This window comes from Drosophila simulans, chromosome X (assembly GCF_016746395.2).
Source record: "Drosophila simulans strain w501 chromosome X, Prin_Dsim_3.1, whole genome shotgun sequence".
NCBI classification, from domain to species: domain Eukaryota; kingdom Metazoa; phylum Arthropoda; class Insecta; order Diptera; family Drosophilidae; genus Drosophila; species Drosophila simulans.
In genome coordinates, this window is record NC_052525.2 from 6961490 (window position 1) to 6976881 (window position 15392).

The following is a 15392-nucleotide window of genomic DNA, read 5'->3' on the forward strand; positions in this document are numbered from 1 at the left end:
GAAAAGCGGGAAAGTGGGAAAAGCTGAGCCAGCGAGGCGGCAAATGCGTCAACTTAATTAGCAGCGTCACGTTTTGCGGTACAAGGGGGGAAGTTAAAGATTGGGCAAGCATATTGTTGAATATTGTATTTTTTTTTTTTATTCGTTTGGGTGATGCTCCCCGAAAAAACACCCAACGCCCAAGCCACCAACCCCTCGATTCGGTTTCGTGCTAATTGTTGCGCCTCGCACAAAATTAATGAACTCAAGTTGTTTGCCGTTGTTTTCGGGAGGGTTTCCCTTGTTTTTTCTCCTTGTTATTTTCGGAGAAAATTCCTTAACGGAAATTGATACGTTTAATGTGGCCAGGGTGGCGGTAAAGTGGGGAAAAGCCGTCGTCGCTGGCACTTGAATGACATAATCTAATTGAAAAGCCATTTAAGCGTGCTGCATGATAATTTTTTTCCTCACTTTGCAGGGCGGTAAATAAGAAGAAGAATAACGTGATTTGAATTGATAATTTGGAAACAATTAGAAGAAAGTTTGATACTGAAGTCACCAAGTTGACATGATTTTAACCCCTTATAAATAAGGCAAAAATTTGCCAACAAATTCTTTTTACCAAATGATTCTAAAAATTGATATGAATCGTTCCTTTCCTACGTGTCGAAATCTAGCAAAGTTACAACTATAACAACAATTTAAAATCCCATTATTTTGGCAAAAACAGAAACATGGGTTTTGATATTTTGTAACAAAATTGTCGGAATTTTACCCACAACTCTTGTAATAGTTGCTTAAATTTGGAAAGCCATACTTTCTTAAATTCGTATCTTAATTTCCTTTTAAATGGCATTCACAGTTAAAAATGTTAAAATTTGACCATTTTTCGAAAAAAATGTTATTAATAAAAAAGCGAAAATTTAGAAAAAAAAATTTTTTTTCAAGATCACCTCAAAGGCGATAGGCATTGTTTGCTGAGGTTGTTAGCTTAACAAAAATATATGTCTTAAAATTTTGCGCCTTGTTTTGACGGAATGACAACGAAAAAACCAAATAAAATATCGAAAATTGTGTAAAAAGTAAAAACTGTGATACACATTTGGTTGCACCCTTTTCTACTGTTGCAATCCTCCATTCGAAAATCCCAATCCCACCAATTTTCCAACATGGGCGTTTTGTTGTGTCATCGGTTTAATTGAAAAGTGTTGTCCCTGCTGCTTGTCAACATTTTGATTTCCAATATGTCGTCCTTGCTGAATGCTGCTGTTTTGCCTGTCGTTTTTGGTTGCCCTTTTAATAAATGGCCAGTATGTGTGGAGTGCGAATATTTTTGGCTAAAAATTTCACACGTCGCCCGCGACATATGTTGCCGCCTCCTTTCTGGTCACTGCCGCCCCTTTGGTTTTAACCACTTCCGCACAGCCGTCAAATGCAGAGGTTGTCCTATGGAAACCCCCTGAAAGCTGCCCAGCCCCCCATCCCCCAACAATTTTATGGGCCGCATTTACCGTTAGCATATCAATAACACACACAGCGGCGTTGAACTTTTGACGGCAGGGGAATGGGAATCGGATTCAGATTCAGATTCGGATTTGGATACGGATCCAGACGGGGGACCCATAAAATATGGCAACGGGCGTCCGTCAACCTGCACGTGAATGAGAACGTGACACCAGCGACGCCTGGTAGTGAGCCACTGTCCCCCTAGCCTACCAGCCACGCCCCTTTTGTTGGCACTGAGAAATAAAATGTAGCTTGTGAATAAAATTCGAGCATAATATCATATCATGCTTGAGCTGTGGCCATATTATACGATTAATATATACACAATGATGTGATAAAATATTATAATTGACAAATATTTCCAGCACCCATTCATATGATTTTCCCGCGGTGTCCGCTTTGCTATTTGCCCACTGTTACTGTTTCATTTTGTTTGTAGCGAGTCGCGAGCCGTTTGATTTCACATTTCATGCAAATTTTTGTTGGGCAGACGACAGGCCAAGCTCAGGGGGCGGTGGACGGCGGTAGGCGGGGCAGATCCGCCCGGCAAGGACGCAGGACGCAGGTCGCTGTCGCATCATCGGAAATGAATCATTTGCTTCGTTTGTTGGCATCCGCTTGGCGCTTATTTCCGTTGCGTCTTTCCCAACCTCGACGTTTTGCCAATTTTCCACCATTTCCAAACGAATTTTTCGGCCTAAAACCCGGTCCCCGGTTTTGCCGGGGTTTTTCGAGGACATGTGTGCACGGCACGCTTCCGTGACAAAACACGAACCAAAATCCAGGATCAGGTGGGGAGATTTTATGTTTTGTTTTTTATTTTTTATTTTGTTTCGGAAAATCTTTGCAAGAGTTGTTTCGCCATTTCTTTTTTCGCTTCTGAATTTCTGGCAGCCAACACCTGTCCGTGAATGTGGGTAATATATATCCTCAGTTGGCTATCGGAAGTGTTGGATAGGATAGTGGCAATCCAAAAAGGAAGGGCCCGCATGTGTTGCAACTGGCAATGGAAGCCCATTACATTAACCCCGTCTATTGCCGAGTTAACCCCCTTTTTGGCCCTTTGCGGACTCTTTTATGTGTCTGTCCCATCCATCCATCCATCTATCCATTTGTGTCCGCACTCATTTGAGTCCCGCATAAATCAATTGCACTTGTCATCAACTCAATTAATTTTTGGCAAACAAAGTGCAGTAAATCAATTGCTTTGGCAGCTGGGCCAACGGGTCATGGCATGGCCATCAGAGCTGCCCTTTAACGCCGCTCGGACAGGGCTTAACCCATTAAAAATCGCTGAAAATAATGTCAGCCTCGATGACCGTATACTGTATTGAGTTCGGCAATTTTCGATACTTTGTAAGTTGTCAATAGTAAGTATATTTAGTACTCGTAGGATAAAAAAGTAGATTAAAATAATTTAAAACTTTTTAATAAGAAAACAAAATATTTAGAAAGCATATTTTTATATATCGACATTGAAACCAATAAAAATAATTTTTTATCTATATATATTTGACAATTTGGTGTCTTTGGACCCGGGACCATTGATGGGTTAATTCCCTTTTGGTGGACACACTTTTTTTTGACCCCTTGCTGTTTGCTTTAGTAGGTTTTGCTTTCTTTCTGCGTTTGTCATTGGCATTTTTTCGCCATTCTGGCTGCGATATTTCCCCACGTCGCGAAAATCGCAAGGATTTTTTTTTCGAGGAGAATGGCGAAGGGGGTTTGTCCATTTTATGAGCCGCCGCCCCATGCATGTTGACACTGTATCAAATGGGGTTAAAAAGTGATTAAAGTAGGTTTGGCAAATGTCAACAATGTTTATACCATCGGCAGGGTCCTCGGACCTTGGTCCTTGCGTTTTTGGTCCTGTCGAGGGCTTAGGCGTGTAACTGTCGTCGGAGTGCTCTTGACGTTTCGGTATGTAGTTCCCATTCCCGGTTGACATTTTTTTATGCCACCCTTCTCGTTTGGCTACCAATTCGATTTGCAATTTTTTATACAATATCCCCATTCCACTGACCACCATCGAAATGCACATAGATATGCGGCATTGTCCTTTGGGGAATTTCAGGGAGTGTCAGCGGTAAATTATGCATTTTTTTGCTTTCGGCAAATTGAATTTATGCATTTCCTCTTAAGGTTAGGGTGCGGTGCAAGAGAATAAAAACGGGTGAATGTTCTGGCTGAATTGATATTACTTTTCGGCTGAAAATCTTTTCCTTCGATAGCTTTAATTGTTATTCAATCCTTTTGACTTTTTCCGGGTAGCGCAAAATACGAAAGGATATCGCTCAGAGATGCCATATGAAAGTATTCTCCCTGCCTGCACTTCCATTTCTTCAGCACTTTTAACTCAAAGCTTTTCGGTCATATGTCATGCTTGGGCAGGCGATTTATTCTCAACGAAATACTCTTAAAAATGTTGCGTACATAAAATGCAAAATGCAATGCAAAGGGTCTGAAAAGATGTGAGGATGTGAGTGCACCCGAAAGCCAAACAGACAGCAGGGCAAACAGCTTGGATTTTGGATTTCGGAGCCTTGCCGGCTAGTTGCATATATAAATTACACACCCACATATATAAATTACCTTTTAATAAATCTCAGTCGTCGCTTTAGGAGGGGGGACGAAAAACTAGAAAGCCCTAGAAAACATATAGAAAAACGAACGGGGTAAGTGGCGCCCAAGTTGAGTTTTGCACAGTTGAGAAATCTTTTCGAACGTAAATCAATCCGTGCAGCTACATCATCGTCCGACTGACGACGCATTTCCGGCTCTGTTCAGGTCCGCTCTTAACCCTTGGCCCCTAACTCAGCCCAGTTCTAGACCCCTAACGAAAACGGAGTGCACCAATTGCTTTTCTTGATTGTTTTGTGGGCTGAAGTATAGCTGTATAGCTACTGGTACTGCTACTGCTGGCTGGACCAGTGCCACATATCGAAATGCAAATTCAACTTGCAGTTAGAATATCCTAGGGGCTGTGGGGGTTAAGGCGGAGTCTGCTGAGTGGGTGGGTTAAGGGTCAACACAAAACAAAACTCCGCAAAACGATAACGACACTCATCATCAACCAAAGTCGGATTTTGGATGCCTGCTTCTCCGCCACCTTAACCCACTCTTGACCCACACTTGCCCCCGTCTTTTCACATGCATTTCAGAAACGCAACAGTAAACGCAATTTTTGGCCATGGCCACAATTCGTTTACTTTCAACTACTGGCTGCAGTGGATGCCCAGTCGGAGCCGTAGTCCTTCTCTTGGTTTTCGCAGCACCACTCCCCAAATACTACTGGTACTGCTACTTTTCCTCCTGGAAGCCTCCCCCGTTGGGGTTTTTCCTAGGGACAATCATCCTCCTCAGACGTTGCCGGGTTGCATTTTCCGTTTTCGTTTACGCATCGTTTGAAATTTCTATGAATTGTAGATGCAATCGTCCAGGCCATGGGTGCTGCCTAAGACTCATGTGTTACATGTGTGCCTGAAGCCCCTTACCCAACCCCTTGGAAAAGCCCTCGGAAAACCCCCTTCTACCGCTGGGGTTATGGTTCACGAACCCAACCGACCCCAAAAGTCAGTCGAGTGCATTTCACTTGCAGTGCATTTGGTAAGCTCACGACGAAGGCAAAGTTGACGATTCTCCTCCAGCTCTGTTTTTGTCGCCAGGCTTGGGTCCACCAGGCAATGCAAATTGAAAACACCATTTCTCCATCCCCCATTTAGGTGGATACGTGGAAAGCCTCCCCTCCCATCTGAAGAAGATGAAAGCCGGGGAAAGAAATGTACAGTTGGCCCCGTTGGTTGGCCAAAGGATTAGAGTGAGAGGAAATGGAAACTGGTACCGGTAGCGGGGCCAATCTTTCATGACGAAACAAATATCCTCATAATTCAACAGGAAAATTGCCCGCAGTTGGCAGACCCTGAAGGATGCACTCGGCGAGAAACATTCAACTGGATCATTCGTTTTCTATTAGATGTAAGATGAATTTAAATGCACATTTTTAAATATACAACATTTAATATGTGTAATATAATCGGTGAAATATATTATAACAATGTCTGAATTGACTCTAGTTGAGCCATATTTTTGTCAAGTGCATGCACAGGGGTGCTAGGAGTTTTAGGGGCCTGAAACTGAGCCCGGGCCTATGAGGTTTTTCTGCGGCATCGTTTGTTACGCCTCCGGTTTTGCGTGCCAAGGGGTGAGGCTGAGTTTCGGTGGTCAGAGATTGGGGATTGCGGGGCTACAAAAGGAGGTGGACCAGAGACCCTTTGTTGGTTTCTGGTGATTTGCTTTGTCAGTGACAAAAATAATAACAGCCAGCCGCAGGCGAAGCCAAAGAGCTCCGTTTTTGCCCAGGCCACGTCACCGGTTTTCTAGTCCTGTTTTCTGCTCCTGATTCGGATGAGGATTCTGATTCTGTTTCTGGCTATGGCTATGGCTACCCATATGTCAAGTGCTCCGGCCAGCATGTGTGTGACCATTTTTAATTACCACAATTTGAATTTCTTGAATAACTATTTGGATAAGAATCACAGGCAGATGAAGAGGCCTAATGGATGGGGCACACATCACAATCACAATCGCACTACACCACACCACAAATCCTGTTGCGTTTTGTACCTCTGCTAAGACAAACGCTTTCAAAGTTGCCTTCTGTCTGGCCAAAGTTGCGTCTCATAAATAAGCAAGCAATTATTTTGCTGTCAATTTCAACACGGCCGCCGAAAACGCAATGCCAACGCCTAAAATGGCCAAAGGACAACGAACGACGAACTCTCTGTTCGCAGGACTTTTCCAGAGAAGAAACGAGTGAGCGGGGAACATGCAACCCGCTGAGTCCTTCGGACACGCTACACGGCCTCAAGGAACAATAAATTCTTTCTGAGTACGTCGGCCAAGAAATCCAAGCACTGGCCGAAAATTCACCAGAATCAAGGGCTTAAGACACCATAAAATGAATTCTTAAAAAATCTACTATACAACAATTTGTATGGTCTAATGCTGAAGTGCAGTTCCAATATTTTTTCCCTGTGCATCGAATGCACAATGGCGATGCCAACTGAGAAGCCTTCGAGTCTGGCGGTCCGTGGCCATAGTCTGTTGATTTTGTCGAGCGGCCCAAGGATCGGGAATCCTGGTAGTGAAACTTAAAGCCTTTTGTGCAGTAGTCCCCCTCATCCGGTTTCGATTCGATTTCACGGCCGTATATCATTGCGATTTCAGTTACAGAGTCCCGTGCCAGTTGCTTCGCATAATATATATGTATCTAGATTTTTCCCCGTTTCTTTGCTTTTCCACGCACCGGTCGGAAGTCCTTTAGCAGATTATCTGGGCAGGCGAGTCCTGCGTATATCCCGTGAATATCCCGTGATTTGTAATTGAAGGGCGTGTTCGCTGTTCCCCGAAAAAGGAAAAGCACTCGCCGAGCGGTGAGTTGGGAGTGGAAAAAGAAATAGAAATGGAAATGAAAATGGAACTGGATCCATGCGCTTGTCTAGCTGATTGCATTCCTCGAAAGGAAGTCGGAAGGGGCCATTAAGTGATGCCAATGATTAACAACGGAAGTATAGATTTGGCCTACGAGTCTGGAATATATTTTTTTGTGGATGGGGAACTGGCAATGAGGATATAAAGATGAAGGCACGACGAATCGATGGCCTTGGCAGAGCACTTAATGGCATTTCGCCATAAATCAAATCGGCGACTAATTGTCCAGCAATAAAGAAACGTTTGCTTAGCGGTGCACAAGGGAAAATATGTTAAAGATCTCAGACATTTTTGTGGACTAAGGATAACGCATATTTTGTAATTAGTTTTTGCCATACTTAAAATTTTACCCAATTGATAAAACCTTTTATTAATTAAAGGGACATTTCCTGGCTATCCTTTGCATGCCATACAAACAGCTGGAATAAAACAATAAACGTAAATAACTTTCAATTGAATAGTTTTGTGGCGGCAAATTCACGTTCGTCGTAGAACGGGTGCGAAATTCTGTGGCCGTTAAAACAGAGGACTGAGTACAACCGGCATTTCCGCTCGACAATGGTCCGCCATTAGCAGCATTATTCTTCTAGGGCGCCCTGTGCCATTTGAACGCCCCCTTGGACCCCCGGTCTATAAAGTCCTCTAAATGAACCCCTCTATAAAACCCCTTCTCTGTAAAACATTTTTGCAAATGTCCCTCTCATATGGGTTACGCTTTTCCGTCCCTCCACCCCTCCATCCCTTCTCCATGTTTGATTGTAATTTTGTAATTTTCTCAGTTTATTATCTGTCAACATTATCGCACACACACTCGACCGAAACGGGCATTAAATTCTTGGCCGTCGCCATCGCTCTTATCTTGTGTCGCATAAAACGCCGAGCGACTTTTCCACATTTCCAGCACGCACAACAAATAAACTCATCGAATTTCTCTTGTTAATTGAAATAAAACTATTTCAACTCCATCTCCTTTGACCCCTTAAACAACTTGGGCTTTGAGGCAGAAACTTTTCATTTGTTTTGGGGTTGCAAAAGTTTGAACGAACCCAAATAATAAATACTAAAATACTACACACCACAGTTTTCAAGATATTTGTAGCGATTGTAACTGATGGACTAGAAATTTCTATTAGTTTTGATTTCCTGAGAAGTAAATGCCACCGTCCCATCAACTGATTAGAAGATCAACCTTCCAATAACTTCAAATTCTTCTTCGCCACTCTTCCAACGTAGTAAGTTTTTTCCCAAAGTTAATCCGAAGTTGTGGCCGTACTAAGTAAAAAGCCACTTAAAATAAAAAAGTGCAGTCGTGATTCCAAAAGAAAGAGACAGAGTTACAGAAATGTGAGAGACAGAATTACTCACACACACAACGAAACTCATAAAAATGCTTTGTGGTTTGGAATTTCTTTTCTCTTTTATTTTTTGCTGTTTTTTTTTTTATTGTTTGATGGCAAGGTTTTTGTGTCCCATCCCCAAACTCACGCTCGGAATTCTTCAACTTTGGCTTCTTTTTTTTTTTGTTTTTTTTTTTCTACAAACTTTACAAAGCATTAACACCTCATAGATGGCAGACACAAAAGCGGGGGTTAAGAGGTAAAAAAAAATCAAGTTAAAAGCCACAAAACTCCAAACTCAAATATCGTATGTCACGTCACACATTGGCAGGACCAAAAAAGGAAGCAAAAAGGACATCGGTGCAAGCAGTGCACGGAGATGGTAAAAATTTGATTAAGTTTATCAGGGCCACGACATTTACTTGACATTTTGCACAGATTTTGTTTCTCAACTTGTTCATAGTTTATTGACCACTTTATTTTGGAGATATTATTTTTTTTATTTTTATTTTTGGATGATAAAACAAAAATTTTATTACACCTTAACAATTTTGTTCGTTAAATGGCATAGTTGTAGGCCGAGCTTGAAACGAAAAGAGGTACAAAAAAATTGGTTTGTGATGCCAGAAATGAAAAAAAGTAGTTTTAAATGATAAATTATCTACTACCAGTGATTATTTCTGTAAGTTTTTTTGCGCCAACTTCTCCGAATAGCTGCTACAAACAATTGTGGGTTTTCGTCAGTAAAATTTGCTTGGAAGAGGCCGTTCAATGATTGTATATAGCCTTGGATATCCGATCTTCCTTTGTTTCCCTATTTGATTCTCCGGGTGGCTATTCTAGACGACACTGGCCAATAGGACCGTAATGTCATCCGGTTTTCCACCCCATGCATCGATGTTGAGTTTCCGGGCATTTTGACTAAATGGAGAGTCGTGATTCCGATTGAAGCTCAAAGTACGGGCCATTAAAGCCACAGTATTGGCGGCCATTTGAAGCTGAACGGAATTCGATATGCCAGACATTTCCGTAAGAACCTCCACGAGAACGCTTTCAAGTACATTATCGTAGACCCCATCGGTGGCCAGCAGAATGACGTCGCCCTGTTGCATCGGGAATTTAATGGTATCCGCCGATTCGGGTCCATCCGATAGTACATGGAATTCATATCCCGGAGGCGGCGATGCCAATTGATAAGGGGTGTTAAATTGATGCTGCTGTTCCTGGGACCGGCAAACCACCTTACCAGATCGCACCACCAAAAAACCACTGTCTCCAATATTTGCTGCATATAAGGTGTTATTATCTCGATTAAGAGATAAAATACATGCTGTACAGCTGCCAACAATGGAACACTTTTGGTCTAGGAGATCACAATAGGCTCGTTCCAGCAGTATTTCCGGTCTTTTCGGCTCAAAATCGGGAGCATGTGATATTCGTTCACAGGATCGCATAAGGGACATACTGAATTTTCCGGGATCAACGCCATAATTTCGCCAACCGCCCACTCCATCGGCCACGCCCATTATATACGCCTGTGGACTGGAGGACATGAACCAGGCATCCTCACCAAACTTTCCACGATCATATTCCGGATATCTTATGTGATCCTTGGCAAAGCCGCAAGTCACGCTCACAAGACGCGGAAGTTGATTGTTGATATTATTCTCCAGCCGCAAGTAGTCACCCTCGCCAACCAAGTTTTCGGATCCTAATATTGTATATTGTGCATCTATCATGGGATTGAGCCTTTGATAAGGATTTTCAGACATTGAACCATCACCGATATTTTGACTATTTTGGAAGGGCTCCGGGACTGATGCTCCCCTCAAACGGCGCAATATCTGGCCACCTTTATTGGTTAAAATCATGGCTATTTCAAGCAGTTGCTCGCAGCAACTGATGATGGCTTGCTGAATCGTTCGGAGAGTTCCTTCGATATCCAGACTTGTTTCGACATCCATAGTCTGCGCTTTTCCTTATACAAAAGTATGTGTATATGTAATACGAAATCTCCGCGATTGTGTGCTATTCAAACGAATGCCAGAAAAAAAAACTAAATTGAAGGTGTGTCACATCAATCTGACATATATTTGGACTGAATCAACGCCATCTAAAATGTATAAGTTGTTTAAGATTCCACCCAACATAGTGTATTGTTATATAAACCTTTATTTTGTTATGTATTTCTTCATAATGTCAACCATTTTGCTTATCCAATCGAATTCCACCTATTTAAATACTTAGTGAATTTAAACTGCCTATAATCATTTTGGAACATTTTGGATATGAAGCACTTTGCCCACCCGCCTTTATTCCTCTATACCATTTGCCCGTGCCACAAAGATACCTCTGAAAATGGAGGGCTCAACTCAATTATGCACAATTACGGACACAAACAGATACCAAGTGGTGCCACATGGGAATGGAAGCTGGAATGCCCCTCGATCTGCAAGCCCCATCAAACCAACCGAAATTTTTGGGGCTTCCCCGTGGACTGCGCACTTTTTTGGTTGTTGTCTGGGAATCGGAAGGCAGTCACTGCAATTGCAGTTGCATTTCCAGTTGCACTTGCAGATGTGGCACTTGAATTGCATGCATAGCTCATTGCTTGCCACTCGACTGGGATGAAGTGGGGCAGCTGCGATGTGGGTGGTGCAGGTGGCGCTGCACTCAAAAAAATGTGTATTCATTTTAATTAATTTTTATATTTATAAATCCTCGTATGATTTTTTTAAGTAGTTGTTCTATGTAAAGTATTATATGGGTACACTATTTACATAACATTATAAATTAGTTCATCCACTTTTTATGATGCAACAATACTTTTCTAATTAATATTAATTATTTAATTGAAAAATTGTTCTTCCTTTTTTGAAATTTTTTTGTACTGTGTGCTGTTTTTGAAATACCATTGAATTGCTTAAATACATTCATCGTCGTCATCGCTTAATGGCTTGCCTTTTTTGGTTGCCATGTCTACTTGGGTTCGTGTTTTCGGTTTCAGTTTGGGTTTGGGATTGCTCCAACCCAAAAAATGGCGATGCAACATATGCGAGTGGCATGAATAAACGGCCTGCTTGAACGAGTGAATGAATGAATGAGTGAACGAATCACCGACTGGATTGGATGGCTGATATGAAGTGCAATCAATGCAAAAACGTTTTCAAGTGCCCAGCATCCAGTTAGTCAGTTAGTCAGCCATCCATCCAGCCATTTATCCAACCATCCAGACTAGACAATCCCAGCACCAGATGCATTTTACTCCCAGTCCCCAAAAACGTGGCTTTTCCACTGGGGCTTGGAGAATGGGAATATTAGATGCACACCAACCATGTGTGTCGGTGTGTCGGTGTGAAAGGATTATTCACACACTATTGATTTCAAATTGAGTTGACTTCAAATCCGTCTGAATTGACAGCAGCCAGCAGATGGCAACACATACTATTCTCACTCTCGTTTTCCCATATACCAGATTTACCAGCCGGAAGTTGACTAATGAATTTAATTTCCAGTGGGTGTTGAGGCAAATACTCGTAGAGCAACTCTTAGGACCCTCAGGACACGCAGGAATCACAGGCTCACAGATCAGCGAACCAGGAACTGACTGATTGACTGCTTCACTCGATGTCCTGATATCCTGATGTCTGGTGTCCTGATGCCGGTAAGTAGGCAACTGTTTTTGTTTACCCACTTGAGGACCCCACATTCTCGATTCGTTCGCAATTGATTGTCGTTGCCGGTTTGCCACAAATATCTGACACAAAAGGATTTTTGGATCTGCATTTCTGTATTTCCTGTGCAACAAGAGTTTCTGGCTTACAGTAAAAAAAAGTAAGCGCACTAAATATATACATATTTAAGTGTATACCAATTAATAATTAATCTTTATTTATGATTAATTTTCTGTGAAATTCCCAATTTAAAAATGCAACATTTCGTGTACATATGTAAATATAATATGAAGTTAACTTACCGTTATGTAAAAATAGGTTAGGTTAAAACAACAAATCCACAGAGATCGAAACACGCGCACTTACGAATCACGCGCACTTACGAAACACGCGCACAAAAGAAAAGTAACGGTTCCTTCATTGCAAGGTTTGCTGCCATGCGAAAAGAAGAAGTCACTCACGAAAAATATGGAAAAATATTTAAACTTGAAATTAGTTACCGAATTCACTACGCAGTTGTTCGATCACATTTAATTTAAATTTTTTTTTCGTTTTTAACAATTTTATAGCCGAAAACACGCGGAATTTCGATTATTTATATTACAGGCAATTGTTTTTGTTTACCCACTTGGGGACCCCACATTCTCGATTCGTCCGCAATTTAATATCATTGCCGCCAGTTTGCCACTAATATTTAACACAAAAGGAATTTTTGATCTGCATTTCCTGTGCAACGAGAGTTTCTGGCCCAAAGAATACGAAATAGTAAACGTTCACTACATATACACATATACATGTGTATACAAATTAACAATTTATCTTTTAACCGTTAGGTTAAAACAACAAATGCACAGAGATCGAACAAGTGCGCACTTACGAAGCACGCGCACAAAAGAAAAGTAACGGTTCATGCATTGCAAGGTTTGCTGCCATGCGAAAAGAAGCGTCACTCACGAAAAATATGCGAAATATACCATTTAAACTTTAAATTTGTTACCGAATTCACTACGCAGTTGTGCGATCACATTTAATCTTAATGTTCATTGCGTTTTAAACAATTTAAAAGCCGAAAACACGCGAAATTTCGATTATTTCCGTTTTTGTCAAACAACTGCGCACCTTACTCACGCTCGCGAAAATGAAAACTGAAAGGAGGTGAAAGAGAGAATGTGGGAGAGCGCCACACCTCACGCAAGGAAAACGGTAAAAGTTCGATCGATCTTCGAAATTCTCTCTTCGTAACACTGCTCAACAAACAAAAGAAATAAATGTTCCCGAATTTTCGTCAGTGCTTTGAAAATGCCAGACAATGAATGGGGTGTGATGGTCAAGTGGACAAAGGAGCTCGCCGCAATTGTTGACTGACCAATGATCAATTTAATAGGAAAACAATATTGATGGCCGAGGAGGAGCACTTGGGCGGAATTTCCTGTCCAGGAGTAGATGCTCGAAATGCGGAAGTGTTGCGGTTTTTGGGTAAATTCATTGGGGTACGAGTGAGTTGCTACTCCAGAGTTTTGTTTGTTTGCCTCGAAAACTTGGCAAACTTTTGGTGTTGTGTGTTGTAACTAAATTTTCGAGAGGACAAAGGGCAACGGCAACACTTTCACTTCGTCTCGGGGAAAACTCTCTGTTTGGTTTCTTGTGGTTTATTATTCACGCCTGAATTGATTGTAAATTAAAGTTTGTGTCGTTGTGCATTTTGAGGTCAGCCTATGGCAAAGTTTTCTTTTGTGTGTGTGGGCGTGTGGGGATCTTGGGTCCTTGGGTCCAGCCTTTGTCCTCAGTTGTCCTGCTGTCCTGCTATCCTGTGTGAGCTTGTGTGTGTGTGTTGAAGTCCTGTTGTCCTGGGTCCTTGATGCCCAGCCATATTAGAAGCCAAAAGGCATTCGAGTGCACATAAGACGATTACACATCATTTAACCGAGGCACATTGCAAAACTATGGGGCAAGCCCGAACCACCACCCCTTCCAGGCCCCCAGCCTTAATTCCCATCTATTCCCCAGGTCCTGTGTAATTGTTGCTCCTTCTTATTGACTGCTGCATATTGATTATAGCACCCGTCGCCTTGGAGTTTCCTTTCCAAGTTCATTTTCCTTCTTGACTTGACTTGACTTGATTGCCGGCATTTCTCGTTCTTGTTTAAAATTCAATCGCTGCACTCAACTGTGCACGAGAAATGTATTCATGTGTGTAACATTAGTTTGGGGGTTTTTGAATTCTACATACAAATATATATAAACTATACGTATGTGTGTACATATACTTGGGTGTTTGTTTCGAGACAAAATTAATTTGGTGTTAATAAAGTGAAAGTGCGACCAGGCTTCAGCCTTTTGTCTGTGTTATGGAGACTTTAAGTTAAAGAAGGCTTAAATTGATTGGCCCCTTAAAACTTTAAAGAGCCCATTTGGATTGGTCTACTTAGAAAAGTTTAAATTTAAGTTTTACGGCTTGGATAGGCTCGTTAGTTTTTGTTTGAATAAAAATGCTCAATGAACATCCGATTTTAACGTCAAGCATAACATTTACAATACCTTGAATATTCTTTTTAAAATTTTTCATACCATAAATATTCTCTTCGATTCGGGCGAAAACTATACAGAGTCAAAATGCAAGCCAGTAAAGTCTCTCCGACTTTTAGTGACTATCTACCTCTGGCGGGCACGGTTGTGGCAATGGGCGTGACCACCTGCTGCGTTGCCGTCCAGGTCTACAGATCGCCCAACAGCACCAAGACGATTGGTCAGCTGAGGTTATGTTTTGGAAATCTGGGAACCGAACGCTTTTATAGCGGATGTTTTCAGGTAATGGCTGCACCTTTTGTTCAAACAAATTCATTTTCTTAACATAATTATGTCATCAGAAACGGATGACACACCGTGAAGCATCTAAAATGCTGGGTACTAAGACTAGTCCTAAAGCTCTATGGATCCGACGTTCCATGCTGGCTAAAGATCCGGATCGAAACGGCTCACCATATCTGGCGGGAAAAATCCACAAGCCCAAGAATGGGCTGTTGGACTAAAGAAATCGGTTCAGATAGAAATCGAAAGATTAGGTGGCAGGAATTGAAGTTCAACAAAGTGTGGGCAGTTGGTCTAAATTAAATGTAAATCATTCCCATCATGGCAGGTTATTAAATTATTAAGCAACGAGTATTATTTGCTTCATCTAAGTGTGTAAACATTTCTAAGTATGTGGTATGTATACCTATGAAAGACTGCTGCTAATGTCCTGTTCTCCGAGCTCCGCCTGCTACTTTTCCGATCCTTTTTCCTGTCCCACGCACGCCACAAAGTACCTGTTCGCTTGGGAAGCGTTGTGTACTTGGGTCAACTGAACTGCTTTCTGCTGCTCCTTAAGCTGCCAAACTTTTGCCACTTGGCCACATGGCTCGTTGAG

The 15392-nt window shown here is 41.8% G+C and overlaps 2 protein-coding genes across 2 annotated transcripts; one reads left to right on the top strand and one right to left on the bottom strand.

The window, feature by feature from the left end:
- Positions 1-8751: 8751 nt before the first annotated feature.
- Positions 8752-10409, bottom strand: LOC27209233 (protein phosphatase PTC7 homolog). The gene has a single exon (XM_016184696.3). The coding sequence runs from the start codon at positions 10274-10276 to the stop codon at positions 9152-9154; it is 1125 nt and encodes a 374-aa protein (XP_016038416.1). The 5' UTR covers positions 10277-10409; the 3' UTR covers positions 8752-9151.
- A 4049-nt stretch (positions 10410-14458) lies between these two features.
- On the top strand, positions 14459-15165 carry LOC6725361 (mitochondrial import inner membrane translocase subunit TIM14). Its single transcript, XM_002106342.3, has 2 exons — positions 14459-14794; positions 14854-15165. The coding sequence occupies exons 1-2, from the start codon at positions 14600-14602 to the stop codon at positions 15013-15015; spliced, it is 357 nt and encodes a 118-aa protein (XP_002106378.1). The 5' UTR covers positions 14459-14599; the 3' UTR covers positions 15016-15165.
- The last annotated feature ends 227 nt before the right edge of the window (positions 15166-15392 follow it).

Excerpts from the sequence above, each read along its gene's own strand:
- LOC27209233 (XM_016184696.3), bottom strand. The coding sequence starts at position 10,276 with ATGGATGTCGAAACAAGTCTGGATATCGAAGGAACTCTCCGAACGATT.
- LOC6725361 (XM_002106342.3), top strand. The coding sequence starts at position 14,600 with ATGCAAGCCAGTAAAGTCTCTCCGACTTTTAGTGACTATCTACCTCTG. Across the intron at positions 14,795-14,853 it reads TTTATAGCGGATGTTTTCAG|AAACGGATGACACACCGTGA; the intron begins GTAATGGCTGCA and ends TTATGTCATCAG.